We start from the raw sequence: 24272 nt of genomic DNA on the forward strand, positions 1-24272 counted from the left end.
TCTATATCACACAAATAGTTACAGACTTCAGGCAGTAGGGAGTCTCCACTTTAAAAATAGAAAATGCTACAGCATTTCTGGCCCATCCCCCACATGACATCAACCAGCCCAGCTCCCAGGGTTTCTGAATAGAGTTCACTGTGAAGCCATTCTCCAGTCAGCACACAGGCACCTTTGAGAAAGTCTGAAGAAGGAAAAAGTAGGTAGAAATTCAGACGCTAATGTTCCTTCTGGCTAGAGCACTTGCACTCATGATACCTGCTTGTCACAGGCAGAGACGTCAACCAAACTATGTCCGCAGATATTGCTGTTGAAAGGAACTGCATTAAGCAGATCCTCACGAAAAGAAGGCTAGCCAGTATAGAGGAATATTCTTCTAAACGAAAAGCTAGCTGGGGTATTCTGACCAGTCAAGGTTAGTACAGCAGCCTTTGCAAATCTGTTGGTGACCGGAAATAAAATATATAGACCTGTTTTTGCAAATACTAACTTTAAACTGTGGGTGCTTTCCAGAATGGGGATTCTGAAATGTAGACGTGTGGCATGTCACATGACAGCACTGTTTTCACCTTTCAGTGTATGGAAAAGGCAGCTGCTGTCTCATTTTTATGACTGGATGATGGTAAACTTTTAGATTTTTGTGTTCACTTTTCTGTTTCAGCAGGTGTTTCTAAATTGGTATGGAAACGGAAACAGGATATTAAGCAAGGGAAAAGACTGCTTCTATGGAAATTTTAAATCATATGAATTAAACCAGCAGCTAAAAGGGACGATTTAGGCAAGAAAATAAATAGGACAGCTTCCTTAAAATGCTCTGACACAAAGTTATTAACTTTAATAATAGAAAATTATAAGAGGAGAAAAATATGCACAGTACCAAAGAGGAGTTATGTAAGGGAATTATTTTTAAAAGGAAAAGTACAGTAAATTGTAGTAGAGCATCAGTATGGGCCATGGAAGACAAAAATGTTGGAAACACAGATTTGGAGATAATGAATGATCTCCCCTTTCAAAATAAGAATAATTATATTGGCTATGGGATAGTTGCGGTTTGAAGAATATTGTTTATAAATGATTATAAATTTTAAAAACAAAGCATAGTTTAAATAGGATCAAATATTAACATTTCTTTACAAGATCGAAAAAGCAACTGGATTCTCTCTTCTAAGCCCAAACACAGTTCCTTTTTATTGTTTTTTAACAATAACTGAGAGCACACTAGCATGAATGAAAATAAGTTTACCACAAAGAAAACGAATTAACAATTCAACCAACGCTTGGTTTGCTGTGTTCTAGGAAGTGCTCTAGATGCTGAGAAGCTGAGATAAATAGGCTCATCACCTCCTGGCCCTTAAAGTCCTGGAGGAATACAGGCAATTATTGTAGAAATAAAGAGAATCTTGTCATTTTTTTCAAATTAAGGGTAAATTGCCTAATTATGCAGTAGGCCACAGATATTAGGAAGGATAGATTTGTGGGACTTGGCAAAACAAAATTAAGAAAAGAAAAGAAATGAATTTGCCTGAGTGATTCTCCTACATCTTCAACACAGAGACAGTAGATGTTGAAAATAAGTTATAAAATAATGTTCAAAGTCTAATTTTGTGTAAAGACAATCCATTTTATGTAATCTTTTTTTACATTGCTTGATTATTGAAAATATAATAAAGCAGAAATGATTCATCCTTTGATTTAAAAAAAATTCAAAAGGACAAGACTTAACAAACTTTGATTTAGTTTACTTTCAAATTTTCCCAGCAGTGTTAATGAGAATGTAAATAGGCCCAGTCCTACTAGAGGTGACTTGATAACATGCATAAAAATTTTAGGAATTTACTCTAAGTAAATAATTAGACATATTCACAAAATAAGCAATTAACATTGATTTCTTAAAACTAAAAGTCACTTAAACGTTTGAAAGGTGATCAATTAAATAAGTAATGGTACGATTATACAATGGAATACATACCATAAAGTTATCATTTTGTCACATGGAACAATGACTATGAGATATTGTTAAATAAAAAAAACAGATTTAAGAAAATGAATAATATGGCTGCATCTTGATTTAAAAATTTGTGTGTTTATAAAAATGTTAGGTAGAAGATACACCAAAATATTTAAAATGGCTATTTTAGGAATATGTATTATGATTTCTTGTGAATTCGCCATTTTTTATCTGATACTTTATAATCACCATAACAAGCAGATATCGTTTCTGTGTTGTAGTATATTTTTTACTCTTTCAGATATGCATTCTGTTATATGAAAATGTGGAAAACAAAATTTTGCAGGCCTTTCTTTCTTTTTTTTTTTTTTTTTTTTTTGTGGTGCTGGGGATGCGAGGCAGGCACTCTACCAACTGAGCTATGTTCCCAGCCTAGTCTTTTCATTTTTAACAGGTAATCTGCTTCACTTGTTTAGTTCATTGCTTATTCATTATTCATTATGGAACCCTTATGGGTTAGCAGTTCACTAAGTACATTATGAGTTCTGGGATTGAAGAGAATATTGTTTCGTGAAACTTCATTGGGCATTCAAAAGAACTGAGTTTACTTCCTGACTCCATCATTTATTCTTTATTCTTTGTAACTTGAAGCAAGTCATTTATTCTCTTGGAAGGTTAGTACCATGGAAACAATAATGACTTTATTAAGGATATTACTTTGTGTTAGACATCACACATGGGCCCATATAACCCCCTACAACAAGTAGAAAATATGGGTGGTATTGACTTCATTTATAGATGTAAAGACCATATATTTAGCAATTTTTAAAACATATTGAATGTTAACAGTCAATATGTATTAGAGTCCAACCCACATATGCCTTCCTCCACAGCTCCTGTTTTTTGGAGTTACCAGTATTAGAAAGCTGTGATTTTAAACAATCCAAGAAGTTGCAGACTGTATACTTGCAGCACTAGAAGGTCTCATTCTCTCAGTGCTCACACATAATGGACCTGAGGATTATAGGAGGAAGCTCTTCTATAGAACTATCAGAAGGTTTCTTGGAGGAGAAAGATTTTGAGATGGGCTTTGCCACATGGGCAGGTTGGAGACTCAAGAGAAACTATTTTGCATTTTGGTGGGAAAGAATTTTACTCAAAAGTTGATATGGTTAAAAATATGACAGGTTTGTTAGTATCTAATTTTTTTAAGTGCTGAAGCAGAGGGTGGGAGCGGTATCAAACCCAGGGCCTTGTGCATACTAAGCAAGTGCTGGACCACTGAGCCAACAAACCCAGCCCCTAGTATCCAATTTAAATATGGCCTCAGCTCCCATTCTACCAGGCTGACTGGGAGCTTCATCTTTTCAATAATGTTTTCTCCCGTCTCCCTTAGAGCTTGTGGAAAATTTAGAGTGAATGCTGATATATTTAGGTAGCACAACTGGCCTTCATTCTACAGTCTTCCTACTGATAAACAAATTTGATACACCTATTTTTCCTTTGGAAAAAAAGTTCAACAAATTTGTTGCCTCCACTCCAATCTTAAGGCATATGATTCTGTACCGAATATGTAGACACAAGAGCCTGTCTTGTTCCTTGTTCCTTGTCTTATTCCTTGAGGTCTTGTTAACTCTCAGGGGTATGACCTAGCAATAGACCTAGATTCTTCCTATTACTCAGGACCAATATGAAAAGTCTATCTGAATTGCTCTCTCTATCTCTCTTTCTGCCGTTTATTCTTCCCCTCTCATACTTTCTCTCCCACCACTTTATTCTTCTTTCCCTTCTCTCTTTCCTTCTTTCGCTACTTATGTAACTTCTTCCTAACTGGAGCCTCAGGACACAGAAGAAACTATCTTGAAGCCACTCCAGCTGTTCAGACTTCAGAATCTCCTATAAACCAAGCAGGAAAAACAGATAGAAAACACAGGTACACCTCAATAAATCATTGTGAAACACAGGAAAAAGAATCCAGTGGAGGAAAGAGAACATGAAGCTAGAAAGAAAAAAAAAAGTTGTTTGAGGGAACATGCAAAACAGTCCAATTTAGCTTAAACAGGGGATATGTGAAGATACTATTAGAAAAGAAAAGAAAAGAAAAAGATCTAACATATAAAATAGACAATCTCTAATTACAGGGAAAGAATGTTAGACCATAGTCAGGAGCCATGAGCAGTTTTGAGCCTGAAAATCCAAAGGTCCTAGTGGTGATTTCAGGGCAGCCATATGCTATTGTGCAGGCTGGATGTGCACCCAGTGTGGGGCTGTGAAAGGAAAGGAGTGCCTTTCCCTGGTTTACCATATGGCACCATATAGACCATCTGGGACTCTAGGTGCTTATTGAAGTTTAATTCAGAAGCAGTATATACACAAGAAAGGGCGGGTAGACTGATGTCAGGAAATCATTTAGGAGGTTATGGTCTAACCTAAGCAGAAAAAGAATCAAGCCATTCAGAGTATTTTTGGGGTGATAACCTGGATGAGAACAGAAGCCACTGGAGTTTAACTGACTAAACTTTAAAAAGAGTCTCTGACTCCTGTGTTTGGTACTGACTGTTGGAAGGGCACAGTGGTAAACACACTGACCAGTTAGGAGGCTTTTATAAAAAGTCAGGTGATGCTGGGCATGGTGACACGTGCCTGTAATCAGCAGCTCAGAGGCTGAGACAGGAGGATAGGAAGTTCAAAGCCAGCCTCAGCAATGGCGAGGTGCTAAGCAACTCAGTGACACCTTGTCTTTAAACAAAATACAAAATAGGGCTGGGGATGTGGCTCAGTGCTCAAGTTCTCCTGAGTTCAATCCCCAGTACCAAAAAAAAAAAAAAAAAAAAAAAGTGAGAATAATTGTGATGTGGATAGCAGCAGTGGAGGGTGAGATACAGTTATAGTTTGGAATACATTTGAGTGGTAGAGGAGAATGTGTTTACTGGTGTTGGCCTATGGAGTGAGAGAAAATAAGAAATATGTAAATGATTTTTACACCTGAGTGAGTGAAATTGCCATTGAGGAGACAAGGAGATTTGGGGAGTATCAAATCAAAAGGTCAACTTTTATACTGTTGGTGGGAATGTAAATTAGTACAACCACTATGAAAATCAATAAGGAGTTTCCTCAAAAGACTAGGCATGGAACCAGCAGATGACCCAGCTATATCAATCTTCAGTATTTATCCTAAAGAATCAAAGTCATCATACAACAGCAATTCATGCAGACCCATGTTTATAGCAGTACAATCCACAATAGCCAAACTATGGAACCAGCCTAGGTGTCTGTTAATGGATGAATGGATAAAGAAAATGTGAGATATATATCTGTCACACACACACACACACACACACACGGGAGTTTTATTCAGCTAAAAAGAAGAAAATATGTTATTTTCAGGAAAATGAATGGAGCTTGAGAGTATGTGTTAAGTGAAAAAAGCCAACGTCAAGGGTTGTATGTTTTCTCTCATACATGGAAGCTAGAAAGGAAAAAGGAGAAGAAAGGGTTGGATCTAATGAAAATAGACGGAAGACTATTAAAATAGAGGAAAGAGCGACCAAGGGAAGAAAAGAGGGGAGGGAAAATGGAAGTAGTAGCAAACAATAGTGACCAAATGGTATTGTTATATCATGTGCATATATGAATATGTAGTAATGAACCAATAAAATATGGAAAAATACAAAAGAGAATTCTGCCTATTAAAAACAAAAGAAAAATTAAAAGTTTAGTGTGGGACATGTTAGGTCTACTTGTCAAGTGGAAAAGTTGACAAGTAGAACTGTAACTGAAAGTCTCAAGAACAGAGATGACTGGTCTGCAGAAATATAACGGGGGTAATCATCATGTAGATAATATTTGTATCAATGGAGTAGAAGAGATTTCCTCAAGAGTGCGTATAGGTAGATGTGGGGACTGAGCTTGGGACAAGAAGGATCCAAGGGGGAAAAGAATAGCTGGGCCGATAGTAACCACCTCCTTTCATACACGAACCAGTCAATCTATATGAGGTTTCCTTGAAAATTATTATGCTTAAGTGTAAAACTGTATTATTACTGCCAGGTGATAGAGGGAATGACAACACTGTTAGAACCAATAGAGAAGCCAAAAAGAATAACTGATGAGTTTGCTTTTAAAAATAATGTTGAGAAGCCAGCAAAATGTATAGGCAAATGCTCAGAAGTAAATTTAAAATAGGAGAACTGAACTTTGGGGGAAGATCAGGATTTTCTTTTTGTTTGTTCATTTGATCTGGGGATCAAACTCAGGGCCTATGCATGTCAGGTAAACACTCTAGCACTAAAATACATCCCTATCCCAGGGAGATAGCAAAGAAAGAGCTCTAGATTGTATGGTTGTCCATATGGATGTGATAATGTCCCCAAATTTGGACCATTCCCTACCTATTTCTATCTCCTACAGACTGTAGGCAAGAAGAAAGGATAAGGTAAAATTTCACAGTCCTAAATAAGTTATTCATTTTTCTGCTGGGTTGTACATGTGATATCTCAAATGTGTTTGATACTGTTGCTAAGTAAGTACTTTATTTATGTTGACCACAACCTTATGAAGTAGAATTTTCTTTACCTTTACAGTTAAGAAAATTTAGTTCCAAAATGTTAACTGTCAAGGGTCACACAACTGGTAATCATTCTACCCTAAGATGGGAACTCAGATCTATCTTTCAACCAAGTTCAGTACATTCTGCTCACAACACCAATGATCAATAATGAGTAATTGCAATGACAGAATGATCTCCCTCCAAAAGCAAACTTACTTTCTGAAAAGGATCTTAAAACTCTGTTTTATTGAATTTTGGGTATTCATGGAAGAAACTACTATCTTTGCTTGTTGAAAATTTAATTTTTTTAGATAAACTACAGCAGTATATTATCTTTATTTTTTTTCTGTCTGAAGGGCTCATAAGCAATGAATTGATAAGAAATTAGAGTAAGTTGCATGTCTGTATAATTCTGGGTATCTTCCTGTAGCAACTGAGAACAGCTCAATCTGGTGATTTCACATGTGGCCTACCATTTTTTCTGAGGAGCATTCAAAGAGCTGAGAATGGAAAGAAAACGACAGTCACTGGCTTTGAAAACATATTACTTCCCCCTTACTAATCATGTTCCTTAAGGATTCCTGTAGCTCTATTAATCTGGCTCTCAGGTCAATAAATGCCTGGTGACTTTTTGTAAACTTGGGAGTAAGGATGGGCCAAATGTTGTTGGGCCTGAAGTTTATATGCTATACATTTGGGGGACTTCTGTAAGAAAAAGAAGACATGAAATTGCATACTGTCTTAAGAAAGGATCCATGCAAGTTAGGGGGCTTGAACTTTAGTTGCATTTGCTTCATAATAAATCTATTTCCACTGTGTAGAACATATGATTTAATATTTTAGAGCTAAGAGAGCTATTAAATGTACTAACAATTTTCACTGAAAAGAAAATGTTATATGAAAATGTCACTGTTTCCCACCTCCTTTAATTCCTTGTTTGAGATGGGTGTCCTGTGTTTCCTATTTTGAGAACACTAAGGAAAAGATGACAAAACCCCCAAAATACCTCAGCATGGGTGCTGTTAGTTGCTGAATGTGTTCACATCTTGCTTCCATTGATGGTGCTAAGCTTTAGAACAAGTAAAGGCTCTCTTAATAATGAAATGGTTTCACCATAGACACAGACACAGATTGAATTGAAATGATTTTATTTCCTTGCAGGGGTGAAGGGGTCATATTGTAAGGAGGAAAAATAAATTGGATCAGTAATTTGTCAAATAAAGGAGAACAATCAATCAGAAAAGTGTAGCTTCAATTTGGAAAGTCAGATTTTCAAAAGCTGTTTTTCCTTTTGGAGGTGAACGGTCATATTACAAGGAGCTTAGGGCTCCTTAAGATGGCCGTATGACAAGTGATTTTATTTTTTTGTGCTGATAAAAAAAGACATGAGTCGGATCTACCTCAACAGTGGCTGGCTTGAAGTGCCATGGGGAGATGGTGATTTAGGTATGATATAGAACTTTACAAAACTACGCATATTTTAAATCATGAATGTTTTCGCTAGAGCAATGTGATATTTACAAAACAGCACAGGCTCTCACCCTGTAAATTATATACCAGATGTCTGGGAACTAGTGTTTCTAAATATAGGCCAAGTCACCTCCTGTGTAGCTACAGAGCCGTAGCAGTAGGCATTTGATTAACATGATGAAAGTTGCAGATAATTTGTAAAACAATTTCATAGTGAATAATTTATCATAAAGAGTTAAATTGGATATTTTTTATAAGGAAGGGCTTTCGTTTCTTTTATCCTAGATACTCTATTACAATCTAACACAATTGTAAATCTACTAAACAGCTATACATAGAGAGATTTATATTTTTTTGATCTTGAGAAAGCTTATTAATCTGATATAAAGCCATATCTCTATTGAAAGGTAAGATATTTATTATTGCGCATATTTGAATAGAAACCTGTAGTTGCTAAATTTCAGATTTTGAAGGGGAGACACAGGTTAGGTTGAAAACTTAACTTCAAAACAGAACTTGGAAAATGTATCAAGTATATTTTGATTCTCATATTACCAGATTACAGAATTTTTTTGAAGAAATTACAAAGAAGCAAAATGAGGTGAGATTGCTTGGGAGTTGAACAAGCAGAATTCAAAGCAAAATGTTTTCTTCATTGGGTGGCAGAGATGCTGTATAAATTATTACTTTCATGACTGATATGGCTTTATTTCTTATTATTTCAGAAAGAAAAGATGTATTTTGGCCTCTGTGACCGTTTGCAAAATGATCATGTTCCTTTTCTTTCTCTCTCTGTCCCTCTGAAACACTGGCAAGTAATGCAAAAATTGTTCAGAAGACTATTACAATCATTTTGAAGAACAAACACATTAGAATGCAAAGGCGGAGAGCTGGCTGGGAGGAATACCAAGTAGCCCTCGGCTGCAAATATTGCTAGCTTTGTTGTCCCTTAAAAGTCTTCATAATATACTGAAGAAATGGATCCAAAATGAATCAAAAAGTCCATTTCTGTTGGCTTCTGCCAATCCCTACCTCTGGCTAGTTATCACGTTAGCTGGTGAAAGTGAAATAACAGCAGTGACAATAACTCAGTGTTGTATATTCTGCATATAGTTTTTAGAGATAAAGGTGATAAACTTTATTAAGTCATTATGCAGGAAGGGAAAACCTGATCATTACAAATTTTGCAAGTGATTACTTAATTTAAAACATATATTTAAGCATTGGTTATTTAAATTTTTATTAATTTGCTAATGCTCTGCTGATTAAACTGAACCTAGTGGTTTCTCAAATTTAATGTATTTGTAAAGTTAGTATTATAATTCTCATTTCCTTGCTTAAATATTCACAATGAAAATGGTTACATATTCTACAGTTCTTTATATTTTCTCTCTGAAATCAAGATTTTTAATGATAAAATAAATGTGCATGATATGTAAACATCAGATTTCATCTTAGAAGCTGGAACTCAAAATATGGTCATTCCCCCAAAGAACATTATTTATGATGATGTATTTTACATTTTATTTAGTGAGAACATAATATTCCAATTTTTATAAATTATTTATTTGCCCCCAAATTTCATCCTGTCAACAAATATTTATTTAATGGTGTGCATGATTATAATTCTGCTTTGAATATAAGACAGCACTATTATACACTGCAAATAAAAATTATACAAAAACTAATACTGGTAATTCCTATTGCAACTGAAGACTCAAATCAGTATCTGGCTTACTAATTTATCTAGATAAGCAAGTAATAATGCTAGGCAGACACTTTTAAGTATGTATCTAATTATAAGCAGAAAAAAATATAATTCAGTATTCCTTTGAGACTTATAGTATATTAAGTTTTACACTTTAGTCAAATTTTACACTTACTTTGGCACTCAAGATAAATGTGTGTATGAAACTCTGTGGGAGTTGTACCCTTTCTGGGGTATACTTAGGAATTTGCTTTTTATTTCTTTTATAAAGACTTGATACCACTTAATTTTCATTGATGCTTTTTTATCCTGAAATTGGAATGTGGAAAAAATATAGTGAAAAGGAGTATGGTGAACCAGGCCATATTTAAAAGTTTTAAGAGATGATTAATAAAGACTGAGAACATAATTGAAGCTTCCTGAATAAGAAACATATCAAATATGATAAAAGATACCTTTAATTTGAATCCCATGAAACTAATGACTTTTTTTTCTCAAAAAAATGTAAAAAATTTCTTCTATTGCTGTTGTAGTATCTATCTCAGTAAACTTCATCTTATTACAGCAATGGCCTACCTTTACTAAGAATAAAATAAAATTGCTGTTTAGATTAGTGGGTATTAGAAGGAAAAAATAGACCAATAAAAATACCAAAGAGATTTATAGTATTATTATTTACTAAAATGCTTAGCATACTGTGTATGCATGCATGTGTGGTTTTTGAGAGGCAGGATTATATATAATTTAAAATATAACCTCTCCGGAGCTAAGAGGTTACGGTTTGGAGTTCATATCCATAACTAGAAGCTGTGTGACCCTGGGTGAGTTACTTAACTTCTCCATGTCTTAATTCCTTCACCTTTAAAATAGGGATAATCATTGTGCCTACCTCTAAGGGTCCATTAAACAAAAAATGGGAGTATTAAACAAAAAAGCTTGGGACCAGCAATTAGGGCAGATCCTGACACATGGCAAGGACTGATTTAGGTGTTTGTTTTAGTCAGATTTTTCACTGCTGTGACTGACAGACCTGCCAAGAATAACTTTAGAGGAGGAAGAGTTTATTTGAGGGCTGACAGTTTCAGAGGTCTCAATCCATATACAGCAGTCTCCATTTCTCAGGGCTTGAGGTGAGGCAGAACATCATGGCACAAGAGTGTGGTGGAGGGAAATGGCTCACATGATGATTAGGCAGCAGAGAGAGGGAGAGATCTCCACTCGCCAGATACAAAATGTGTACCCCAAAGGCACGCCCCCAAAGACCCATCTCCTTCAGCCACACCCTATCTGTCTTCAGTTACCACTTGGTCAATCCCATTAAGTGATCACTTCACTGATTGAATTGAGGCTCTCATAACGCAATTATTTCTCATAGATCTTCTAGCATTGTCTCACACATGAGCTCTTGGGGGACACCTCACATCCAAACCATAACAATACTCTTTTGTTTTTATTTAGTCAGGTTATCCATGAAGAAACTAGTTTTGCTCAGCTCTGAAGCTGTTACTGCAAAGGTTGCCAATAGCACTTTAAGGTATTTCCAGAACTTTTTCACCCATTGCATGAGGAACCCTTTCTGAACAAGATTAAAGTCTCCAGCTGATAATAGCTATAGTTTCAGTATCTTTTGAAGGAGAAAATACATCACAACCAGAAACCTGTCACAGGTATTAGTTTCATTAATTGCATACACTTGAAAACTATGATCCAGCAGGGTACAGTGATGTGTTCCTGTAGTCCCAGCTACTTGGGAGGCTGAATAGGGATATTGATAGTACCCAGGAGTTCAAGGTCAGCCTGGACAACACAGCCAGATATTGTTTAAAAAAAAAAGAAAAAGAATAATAATCTAAATACATTCAGGACAACTCCTGTCAGGGAAGGCAGGTCATTTTATGCTTGTGCCTTATCCTTAGATTGGGTCTCTCTGACCCACATATAACCATGAGATAAAGACAAGCCTAATGGCTGAAGATAATTTTCTTATATGCACTCCAGAAATTTCAGAATGATAATAAAACTAAGGTTATTTTAAAAATAAGCTTTAAAGTATTTGAGGCTAAAGGAAGAATTCAAACATTGTCAAATAATCACTCTGGAAACCTGAAAGAACTCAGAGAAGAGACACTCCATAACTCAGATCCTTAGATGTGTGTGATAAGACTGAAAAGTATTCAGCTAAGTTTCTACTCAGTGAATCAACAGATTTTTGAAGATCTTTTTCATTCTTACAGAGAAAGTTTTACACATTGTAAATCATACTTAATCAATACGATTAATACTAGTTTTCTGGCATTTGCAAAACCCTGAGAATTGAGTCCTACTCCTTCTAGACCCAAGTTCCCAGGAATTCACTATCACCAAGTTACTGGCTGAGCCTTCTACTTCTGGTTTCTGTGTATCACCATTGTTTCAGGAAGACCTTGAAGGCAGCTAATTACTTTCCTTACAGTAAGACACTCTGCATAAGCCCACAGACAATGTCCAGATCAGTGAGCAGGGTTTTGGCTAGGATTATCAGCTGTGTGCTTAGAATATGTGGACTTCTATATTACTTCATTTTTTTCCTAGATTTTATTTCCTCACTTTAAAATAGAAGTAGTAATGTATGTACCTCAAATCATTGTGAGAACTAAATGAGATACTACACATAGTGATTTTACTGTGTATAGAATTTACTTGTGCATAGGGTTTAGTCTATGAACACAGTAAATTCTATTCAACATTAGCTATTATGATCATTACTGGTAAATCAATGGTAAGAAGTTGTACTCTACCTCCTCTCCCTTAGGATTTGTATTTCTAGTAAAATCCTATGGTATCATTAGACGTAAAAAGATTGGTGATTGGCAATTAACTTCTGCTCTCTGCACCAAGCTCACTTGGTGGCTGCATTTACCTTGTGATATGTGCCCTGCATTTTATTTAATAGAATTAATTTAAGTATCACCTACAGTGTGGTGGCAAAGCTCTGTGGTAAGACTATAAAATAGAATCATAGGAGGAATCATGTGTAGATTGTTTCAAAGCACAGAAAGGTGGGGATAGGAGACGGTTTCTAAAGTACAGTATTCTACTGCAGCTGTGTTTCCAATAATTTACTTAGACTATTTAAACAAACATTATAAATGCTTTTCATAAAACTTATATTTCTGAGTACCAGTTAAGTGAATTTATTTATTGTGCTAGAATCAATCAGCAGTTAAAAGTATTTTAATTTATTGCATCCTGTGGATTTAAAAAGGGAGGAAACGAGGTAGTAGACAGGAAGGCAGATACCAACCATAACCATCTTATGTTGGGACAACTTTCTCTCTAGCTAATGTTGTTTTATTAGCCAGTAGTATCCTTTGAGTGAAATTTGTTTCTGGCGTGCATAACCTGCTCATTTAATTACATCGAAACCTCTAATATTATTTCTCATGTCTAGTAAATCGAGCCAATGGTGCTGGTCTTGTTTAAATTACAGTGAATTCACTGTGCACCAACTTGGCATATTTTAAAAAGAAAAAAACGACAAAAACTGTGCAGCCACAGTGTGAGGAAATGGGAGTGGAGGCCTGTGTCTTTGGGTAGTGGCTGGCTGCCAAAAAGTACTAGGGTAAAGGAAAGGTGGCTTTCTCACATGAAGAGACCGAAGGTGCAAAAAAACATATAAGTCAAAAACTTAGGAGCTCATGATGAGTGAGTGTGGTATCACCAAAGCGTGGGGTGGAGGGGTCATCCACACCTGGCACATGGAGAGTCATGATCTCCACTATCAACACCATTTCAATTGCGGTGGCCCTGTGTCCCTCCCAGCCTGTGAGCTCTCTCTTTAGGGCCCACCTTGACTGTTCCATTATTTCATACTTGGGGCTCAGTCATTTGCCTCCTTGGCAACATATTGTGTACCTCAGGGGCATGGCAGGTTGGGAGTGTGGGGAAGTGAATATTTTGTCTGCTGTCATTGGTAAAATAATAAATAAATAAATAAATCTGGTTCTGTCTGAAAAATCATGATATAGAGGTTATTTTTTTGGTGAGCAATGTGGTATCCTAATCATTGTCCTCTTTGGTGCAGTTGAGTCTGAAGTAGGTCAATTGCAGAACACACATTATGGCCCTGTAGATTTGCAAACTACTTATTTGGATACTTCTGGTAAAAATCAAATTTCCTACCAGGTAGGATAAGTATCCGGGTCACCTTGTGGAATGCTGAATGTGAATAATTTATGACACAGGAATTGATTGAGCCTATTAGGCTTTGCTTTGACTCACTAATTTTGGTTTTCTTTCTTTTTGACAGGTTCCTGGGCAGATCGATCACCACTACATGAAGCTGCAAGTCAAGGTCGTCTTCTTGCTCTGAGAACATTATTATCACAGGTAAAATATTACATATAGCTTAGACATGCCCCCTTCCCATCAGCATAGAACACTGTCAAAACAAATCAATTCAAAACTACTAAAATTGCTTAAATTTACTACCTTTTTAACTGGTGTCAGGCTAGTAAATAGTTTCTCATTTATCTTTGAAATTACTTTATAAATATTTTGGTATAATCATTTGTTTCGGCATTTTAAAATTTTCATACAGTATATATTTATTCATTGATAGAAATTTAAGCAATAAATAATTGTATGTATTATTAATTATTCTTTTTTTGGAGGAGGTACTGGGAATTGAACTCAGGAGCACTTGAGCACTGAGCCACATCCCAGCACTATTTTGTATTTTATTTAGAGACTTGGTCTCACTGAATTGCTTAGCACCTCACTTTTGCTGGGGCTGGCTTTGAACTTTCGATCCTCCTATCTCAGCCTCCTGGGAATACCAGCTTGCACCACTACGCCCAGCTATTTATTTATTTATTTTTAATATTTATTTTTTAGTTATAGGCAGACACAATATCTTTTATTTTTTTATTTTTATGTGGTGCTGAGAATCACATGCCAAGCGAGTGCTGTATCTCTGAGCCACATCCCCAGCTCCCGGCTATTTATTAATTATTCTAAATATGCTTACCTCTGTCTAATGTGTATATCTAATTGGAGACTTAGTCACATAATAACCACAAAGGGTGATTAGACTAGATTCTGAAACAATCTTTTTGTGACATGGTAATCTAATGTGGGGAGTTGTCTACGGAGGCACAGAATGCTCATTTCTACACCTGCCCGCTCATCAGACTCACCAGAGGAAAAGTGAAAAACATATTCCTTCTTGAAACAGAGTATGTGGCATGGGCCTGTGCATTTATTTTTTAAGATTCCATTCAGATTTAAATATACACCCAGTTCTAGGAGTCACTGTACTAGTGTTTCCCAGTGTCAAAGGACAAGGACTGGCTGAGAAAGGAAGAGTCCTATGGCCCAGTTTAAAGGGCACTGCCTGGGGCTCAGGAGACCTGCATTCTGGGGTGGCACTAGGGCTGACCCACTGTCTATCTGAGCTCCATTTTCACATCTGCAAAATGAAGATATGCGTGAGACGCTCCCTTGGTGCCAACCAGTTCTGTGACAACCATGTGACTATTTTGTTTTGCTTATCACTTGATGAGAGGGAAAAAATGCCCTATCAAAAGGTCAGTAATTCCAAATGGTAATCCCTCAGAGTGTCACGCAGTTCTCTGAGAAGAGGGCGGTCCTAAGGTATTTCTCAACTTGTATCTCCTATCCACAGGCAGGCCAGCCAAGAAGAGAGAGAGGCTGCCCCAGAGCACCATGTGGAAGGGAACCTCGACCTTCTCAATCACTTGTGTCATCTGGCCACTCTACAGCACTCTAGGGCAGCCCTCCAAATCTGCTGGCTAGCAACTTGAAATTTTTGCAGGGATAATTAAAGGATCTTAAAAATTCCCACTCAATAACGACAAAGATTTGGTGTTATTCTCTATGCCTTCATTTTATGATGCTTCGTGTCCATTCTGGTATTAAAGATTAGTAATCTCTAGTTATAGAATATTGGCAATCTGTAATATGTTAGGAGTATTTGTCTTGAAATTCTTCCTTAAATAGTAGTGCTTAGTCTTAGTGTCAATAGATAGTGAATTACTTAGTGACATCAAGATGGCAAAGGATCTCATGCCCTAATATTTAACTATTTTAGTCTTATAATGTCAGTTTAATGGAGCTAAAATTAAAAAGTATTTAGTATTGACTGAAAAATAAATTCTAATATTTAAAATAAATAATAAAATCTAATATTTCCTATACACTGGGTGCTATAATAATAAATGCTTTACAAACATCACTTCATTTTTGTGGGGGGCATACCAGGGATTGAACTCAGGGGCACTCGACTACTGAGCCATATCCCCAGCCCTATTTTGTATTTTATTTAGAGACAGGGTCTTACTGAGTTGCTTAGCACCTCGCTGTTGCTGAGTCTGGCTTTGAACTCGAGATCCTCCTACCTCAGCCTCCCTAGCCACTGGGATTACAGGCTTGCACCACTGTGCCCAGAGGCATTACCTCATTTAATTCTCATGATAACCCTAAACTTGAAAAGATAAGGTATTTGTCCAAATTGCAAAGTTACTGCTTAATGGAGCTAGGTTTTAAACTGTCTAACTGGCTTTATAGTCACAGTTCTTAATCCTAGTCTGTATTTTAGCCATATCTTTCTAGTGATAGAAATTCACAAAGCAATTTATTAAATTTTACAGTATTTTTCCCCCCGGTCTGGACTGACGTATAATTTTATAGCCCTAATCAAAACAAGTGATCCTTTGAGCTGGGGATGTGGCTCAAGCGGTAGCGTGCTCACCTGGCATGCGTGCGGCCCGGGTTCGATCCTCAGCACCACATACAAACAAAGATGTTGTGTCTGCCGAAAACTAAAAATAAATATTAAAAGAAAATTCTCTCTCTCTCTCTTAAAAAAAAAAAAAAAACAAGTGATCCAGCTTATCAATAGTCTTTAATTTCACACACAAAAAATCCAAACAAAATAAAAACCACCCCCCAAACAGTTAAGAGAGTAAAATTTTAAAAAATACCAGAATCGAACAAAATGCTTAAGGTATTATTATCTCAAGGCATGATGGTACTACAACATTGTGGCTAAGAAGATTTTTAAAAAATTTTTAATTGTACATATTTATGGGCTACAGTGTGATAATTCAATATATGTATACAGTATATAATAAGCAAATCAAGGTAGTGTTTTCGTTTCCTTAAATATTTTAAACAATTTCTGAATAACAATAATCATGCATATTTATGGAGTACAGTGTGAAATTTTAATTCATGCATATACTGTATACTGATTAAATCAGGAGTAATTAATATTCCATCTCTTTATCATTACTCTATATTTGGAAACTTCCTGCTCCAAAGGAAATGAAATCAGCATATCAAAGAAATGTCTACACTTTCATGTTTATTGCAGCACTTTTCACAGTAGCAAAGATACAGAATCAACCTAGAAGCCCATTAATAAACGAATGGAGAAAGAAGATGTGGTACATTGGGATATTATTGGATTATAAAAAGAATGATATCTTGTCAGTTGTAATAGAGTGGAGGGACTGGAGGATATTATATTAAGAGAAATAAGTCAGACACAGAAAGACAAATACTGAATGTAAAAAAGCTAAACCTCAATCTGAATATAGAATAGTGATTACTAGAGACAGAAAAGGTTAGGGAGAGGGAAAATAGAGGGAGATTGTATAACAGGCACAGAACATAGGTGAGTTCTAGTGCTCTAGATCACAGTGGAGTGACTTTAGTTCACAATCCCTGTAATTCACATCATAAATAACTAGAAGAGAAGAGCTAAGGTGTTTTGGCAACTGATTGACTCCATGGCATTCAAATTGGCCATGCCTACTAAACCGGAAACTGATTTGCCTGAGATTCTTTAACATTTAAAATATAGCATTCTCTAACGACATTTAGAGAGATGATTTTTCTACAACTCTCTGCTCACCTTTCAAAATTGTTTGCCATGCCTAGGGTTATAATGTGAATGCAGTCACTATAGACCACGTCACCCCATTACACGAAGCCTGCCTGGGAGATCACGTGGCCTGTGCCAGAGCTCTTCTGGAAGCTGGAGCTAATGTAAGCATTTTGCTTTTCTGTCATTCTTTCTGAGTACTTTCAAAAATAATAGAATAAAAATAAAGCCCTTGAATTGCGTTTTCCTTCTCATTTCACTCTCAAAAGGACTTCCAACAATCCTATGAATGAGTGGCATGCGGCATAATAATATAGAATATTCTTTAGGTTATTTTCTGCTTTCATGCCTCTAGAGGATTATCTTCAGGCCTCTAACAATGGCTCATCTTTTGAATAATTTTCCTCAGGTAAGTTCTCAGAAATAGAATGACCAATTTTACCATTTTAAACAACCACTAGTAAAGTGGCTTCAGCCCAACTTTCATCAACATTACATTTTTTTCTTCATTTGTTTCCCTCACTGAAATTTACCTAATCATTGAATTACTTTTTTTTTTCAATAATTGAGATTTTTTTTTCATGCTTTTCACTAGTTGTATATCTATTCCTGGGAACTATCTGCCATATTGTCTTTCTATTTATTTACCTCTTGAATTTTTAAAGTGTTCTTATCGATCTATAAGAACTAAATATACTTTGTCATATTTACAGCACACAGATTCCCAGTTACTTTGGTTAGCAATCACATAACTTGAAAATGCATAACTAAGTCAGTCATGTATGATTCATAAATCTTATTCTTAGGTTTTGGGTTTGATTTAGGTAAATGCAATCACAATAGATGGTGTGACTCCGTTATTCAATGCATGCTCGCAAGGCAGTGCCAGCTGTACAGAACTTCTTTTGGAATATGGTGCGAAGGCCCAGCTGGAGTCCTGTCTTCCATCTCCCACACATGAGGCTGCCAGTAAAGGTAACTTAGTTAGGGGATTAAGTCAAAAGGGAAGAGAGATCCTTGACATTCAGTGTTCCATTTACCATTTAGTAAATTAAATTTTAAGGGACGCATGGGTTGAGGTGCACGTGTGTTGGAGAGTAGTGAAAGCTAAAGTAAACTCATCTCTACTTTGTGTTGGCAGGTCACCATGAATGTCTCGACATACTAATATCCTGGGGCGTAGATGTTGACCAAGATGTTCCTCACTTGGGAACTCCTCTCTATGTAGCTTGCATGTCACAGCAATTCCATTGCATCTGGAGACTTCTTTATGCCGGTACTTTTCTTTAAAACATTTTCCATTCTGTTTCTTACATAAGCATTTATTTTCCTAACTAAACATCTTTAAAAATTATGTCTCATTGCTAATAACATTTTCATTGCAAACATTCTCCCCTATAAGTCCCTTATAAGTATATAACCAATAAAAGAATCTCACGCTTGATGAGAATACTTTGAAGCTCACAGATTAATATGCTATCTATATTTTACACACACAGCATTAACTGACATTTGGGTATGTAATGGAGCCTGAAAGCCCTCCTTATAAAAGATCATAAAATTAAGATCCTCAGGGTTTAATATAATGTTGCTGAGTATGTATATATCTGTGAATAAATCCATGAAAAGAAATTTTAGGAATAGTAACTGCTTGGATGGCCTTATATTCTACCAAGCATAAAAACTCACACATTTTTCCCTGACTCTTTGTTTTGTCCTGTTTACTCCAAAAGAATTAATACTCTTTTCTACTTATGTGAAATGACGCAAGGTTCAGTTGTAGCCCTCTGAGAAACATTCCTATTCTGTTGAGACCATAGTGGTCTCTACCACCAAAGGACTCCATTAGGATGTGGATTATGTCCCCTCCCCCATCATCTATCTAGCAGGGTCCCTCTCGTGTGGTAGATGCTTAGAATATACAAAAAAAAAAAAACTAAATGGATTTATTTCTTGCTACTATTTTTATGATAGTCATTTGATCTCCTAAATACATTCAGAAATATTTTAATAATAAATCTTTTATATATTACTCACATTATCTTAGCTTATTTATAAATATCTTACAAGCTGAGTCAGCTTCTACTATTTTATTCTCATTACACCTAGAATCTTAAACATGAGTTTTGTTAATGATAGTTGGCAGACTGTTATTTTCTAGCCATGTTCTCCCATAAATTTGGTATAACCATTGGACTTGTGCTTTAATAAAATATCCCTGTTTTTTTTTTGTTGTTGTTGTTGTTGTTGTTTTTTTGGCTAGGAACATTTTATAATGGGCTTAAAAATATCAAGAAAGTGCTGTTAGTAATTGTTGATTATTATTATCTCATATGATTGTTATAACCAAGAGTCTGTTTTCTCTATAGAAACTTTGCTATGGCATGTAATTTTCCCACTAAATGTTTTATATTTGCTTTAAAAACTACTGAAATTTGAAAATAGCAGAAGGGCCATAAAGAAACTCTGAAAATTTACTGTTTCCCATGTACATCATTAATTTTTTAAACAGCTTCAGAAAACAGAGTTGAAAAGAACTTATGCATTTTAACTGGTAGACATTTCCTGGTGTTGTAACCATTTATGTACCAGAAAATGGGATTATAATATTAGAATTTTAAACATCACTTATTTATTGTACATGCATTAAATGATCACCATATGCCAGGCTCTACACCAGAATATAATAATTATGCAATAGATAATTTCACATTTTAGGGTTGGTTTTTTTTTTTAATTTTTTATTGTTGGCTGTTCAAAACATTACATAGTTCTTGATATATCATATTTCACACTTTGATTCAAGTGGGTTATGAGCTCCCATTTTTACCCCATATACAGATTGCAGAATCACATCAGTTACACATCCATTGATTTACATATTGCCATACTAGTGTCTGTTGTGTTCTGCTGCCTTTCCTATCCTCTACTATCCCCCCTCCCCTCCCCTCCCCTCCCCTCTTCTCTCTCTGCCCCCTCTACTGACATTCATTTGTCCCCCTTGTATTATTTTTCCCTTTCCCCTCATTTCCTCTTGTATGTACTTTTGTATAACCCTGAGGGTCTCCTTCCATTTCCATGCAATTTCCCTTCTCTTTTTTAGTGTGAGTATTTTTTTTAAAAATTACATGCATGCAGATATCATTGATGTGCTTTCCCACTTGAGAGGCTTAGTGTCTTCATATATTTATTGATTAAATCTATGTGAGTGAAAAGTACCAGGAAAATCTATATCCATTTTACCTAGATGGATCACTTGTCTAGATTCATGATTTTTCTAAGAAATCAAAGACCTCTATTGCCTTAAATAAGTGAAAAGAAAAAAATGCAATAAGCCCTTGAATAATCTTAAGAGCTATATCTATCATGAAAATAGATATGTATGCATTTAATCATGTACTGTTTATAATAATTAATACAATTAATTTTTGAATCATTTAAAATCTCTTTATTACGATATCTTTCAAGAATACAAAAAAATTTGAGAAAAATATACTGTGGGCGTGTACCTCCCCATCCAAACATACTAAGTTTAAGATTTTATATGTATATATGAGAAATATATAATATACATTAATATATGTATATATAAAGATATTTGTGCATATACAAGGATAAGAAGATATAAAATATATATAATATATGTATATATAAAAACATAAGCCATTACAAAGTTGAGGTCCCTTCTGTCCCCCTCTTTAAAGACTTTCTCTTTCTTCCCCACTTAGGAATTAACTCATCTAATAATTTTTTATTGTTTTTGTCATTACTCCTTATTCACATGTAGGCGCTGATGTACAAAAAGGCAAATATTGGGATACTCCATTACATGCTGCTGCTCAACAATCCAGTACAGAAATTGTAAATTTACTATTAGAATTTGGAGCAGATATCAATGCCAAAAATACAGAGCTTCTGCGACCTATAGATGTATCTACATCTAACAGTATGGTAGAGAGAATACTGCTTCAACATGAAGGTAAGGACAGATGTGAACATGAACATGTATAAATACAAAAGTATATTTGCTCCAAACAAATGAAATTGAAAGACTTTTTGTTGGCATGTAAAATAATAATGGCGTATAATTTGGAACATTTTTTGTGGAAGTAGAAATATTTCCAATATGTCTACAAAGAAGATAGCATGATGATTTTAATATTCTTTTTTCATCATATCTAAACCTTCATACTCCTCTAGTTAAATATATTCAGCTTGTTTTGACAATGCATAACATGTATTCTGATATAATATCTGTTAATTTATATTTGGAAACATGCCCTGTTTTATAAGGGCATGTGCCTTCTGTAACATATTGAAGAAACATAATAAGGAATGATTTTAACACTTAAGACTCTTGTTTTAAACAGAATTTGTTAAGTCTGGTTCAGAGACTATAATAAAGTTTACTTTAGCTTAAATATTAAAACTAACTTGAGGGAAAATATATAATTTTTAAATCTCACCTTTAGTATATAATGCTTCTTGTGGCTTTTGATTTATATCTCCTAAAAAAAAAAAAAACCCCACCAATTTCTTTCTTAGGCTCTTAATGCAATGATTGTTTCATAATATTGAAGATGATAATGTTTTAATGAACATGCATGGCATATATCTCAATTACAAGATCTCATAAGTAAAAGCAACATAAATGCTTACATAAAGTTTCCTAGTATGTTGATCATACTATCTTCATTTCCTAATAAGCTTTGTAGTGTCTTATGGTTTTGTTTCATCTCTCTTGCTATATATAAAAACTCATTTGTCTTTTAATTAACAGAAACGTTCATGTCTTTTTGTAGCTACCCCAAGTTCTCTCTGCCAACTCTGCCGACTCTGTATCCGAAATTGCATAGGAAGACCAAGATTACATCTCATCCCACAGCTCCAGTTGCCAACATTATTGCAGAATTTCTTGCAGTATCGATAAAGCAGTAAAATATCTCTAAATTCTTTGAAAATCAAAAATTTCTATTCAATTTGCATAATGAATATTTCATATTAAAAGTTGCTAAATCCAGGGTAAACGTTGAGTATGTATGCGATCATCCAGGGAAGCAGTAAGATATCAATTTCCATTTTTAGTGTACTACTTAGTACTTTTGTTTTAGAAATTTTTACTGTGCTTTGAATTATAATACATTTAACATATCCATACATTTTAGCTATCCCAATATATCCATTTTTGATTTAGGGAAAAAATAAGAAATTTGCCATTTCATCCTCTATATTTCCAAAGTGGAGAAGAATAAATGTGGACTTTTACTAAAACAGTAATTATAAATTTCATATACTGTATTATATTCAAAAGATCTGTGTTCTCCAAATAATGGTTTAACTTTAATTTTGGCTATGGTAATTTTGGCTATGTGTGTTTTTGATATTGACACAAAACATGAATATAATTTAGAAAAGAGTAAATGTGCTTTTTGAAATAAAGATGATTCTCTTTCAGGAAATCTACTATGTTGAATGTGTACATGTCATTAGAGTGATTAATTCACAAAGTAAATTGCATTCCTCCCTGCAAAGAACTCACAAGTCATTTCTCCAGAGTAAATGGACCTGAATAAAAACTAATAAGACTAAAAGTTAACACTGGCTGGGCACGCCTGTAATTCCAGTGGTTCGGGAGGCTGAGGCAGGAGGAGGGTGAGTTCAAAGCCAGCCTCAGCAAAAGCAAGGAGCTAAGCAACTCAGTGAGACCCTGTCTCTAAATAAAATACAAAATAGGGCTGGGGATGTGGCTCAGTGGTTGAGTGCTCCTGAGTTCAGTACTCCCCCGCTCCAAAAAAAAAGGTTCACACTCCTCTCTCACCATAAGATCTTTAGATCATACTCCTGCTAACACTATTTGAAGACCAGAGTGGTTTCTTAAGGTCTCTCTTCAATGCTTTCATATTACTTCAGCCCTCTTCCATGTCAGAAGTTGTCAATACCCATCATACCTGAACTGGAGTAAATGCACTTTATAGCCAACTGATAAAGAGGACCTGGATTATATTCTAGGTATCATCATGTCAGACCAAGGATTAAAAAAAAAACAAACCTCAAGTTGTGGAGTTTTTAAGGAAAATTAAAATAGAGTATCATTTAGCATACTTAGAAACTGTAAAAAAGAAAATTTACCCTATATCTCATTCCTTGTACTTTTTGTAATTCTAGTTTCTAGTGTAGACCTTAATAGCAGCATCTCAGATTCATTTTACACGAAATAAGGGTTCAGTATACTGTACTTGCAAATGATAACAAAAAAAGAGAGTGTTGTATAAAAGAATTTAATTACTAAGCTAGTCCTCTGCAAGGGGAATACTATTTGTATTCCCTTTTGTTTTAACTATATTTGAGTGCAAAAGGAAACATAATAAAATGTTGTGCATCCTTTCTAAGCCACACTAGAGTTGGACTTATTATGGATTTAGAAATAAGATAATAAAAATACTTATAACTCTGTAAAGGAAAATATTTTGATAAGTTTCATAGATTTATCAAATTTTGATTAAAGTGTTTTGTCCACTATTTTATTAACCCAGGACTTATTTTACTCTCCCCTTAGTTCCTGGCCAACTTAAAAATTATGGGGAAATAAACTCATACTGTATAATCTCAGTGTCACTAAGTTTGCATTTTGGAAAAATATCAGCTGTAAATAAAAACATTTGTTAAGCTTTTCAAAAATATAACTGCAACTTGTTTGTTGAATAATATC

The 24272-nt window shown here is 35.1% G+C and overlaps 1 protein-coding gene across 2 annotated transcripts; it reads left to right on the top strand.

Annotated features, from left to right (window-relative positions):
- Positions 1–205: 205 nt before the first annotated feature.
- On the top strand, positions 206–24082 carry Asb5 (ankyrin repeat and SOCS box containing 5). 2 transcript variants are annotated; one of them, XM_046427541.2, is made up of 7 exons: positions 206–415; positions 13964–14043; positions 17620–17727; positions 18388–18538; positions 18705–18839; positions 21351–21542; positions 22366–24082. In XM_046427541.2, the coding sequence occupies exons 1-7, from the start codon at positions 292–294 to the stop codon at positions 22491–22493; spliced, it is 918 nt and encodes a 305-aa protein (XP_046283497.1). In that variant the 5' UTR covers positions 206–291; the 3' UTR covers positions 22494–24082. The 2 variants fall into 2 exon arrangements, with proteins under 2 accessions (XP_046283497.1, XP_058429656.1); XM_058573673.1 differs by lacking the exon at positions 206–415 and adding an exon at positions 7764–7943.
- Positions 24083–24272: the final 190 nt, after the last annotated feature.

The sequence above is a fragment of the Marmota monax genome, unplaced genomic scaffold (genome assembly GCF_021218885.2).
Source record: "Marmota monax isolate L192 unplaced genomic scaffold, Marmota_monax_Labrador192_F-V1.1 WCK01_AAM20220418_F8-fsc00159, whole genome shotgun sequence".
In the NCBI taxonomy this organism is placed as follows: domain Eukaryota; kingdom Metazoa; phylum Chordata; class Mammalia; order Rodentia; family Sciuridae; genus Marmota; species Marmota monax.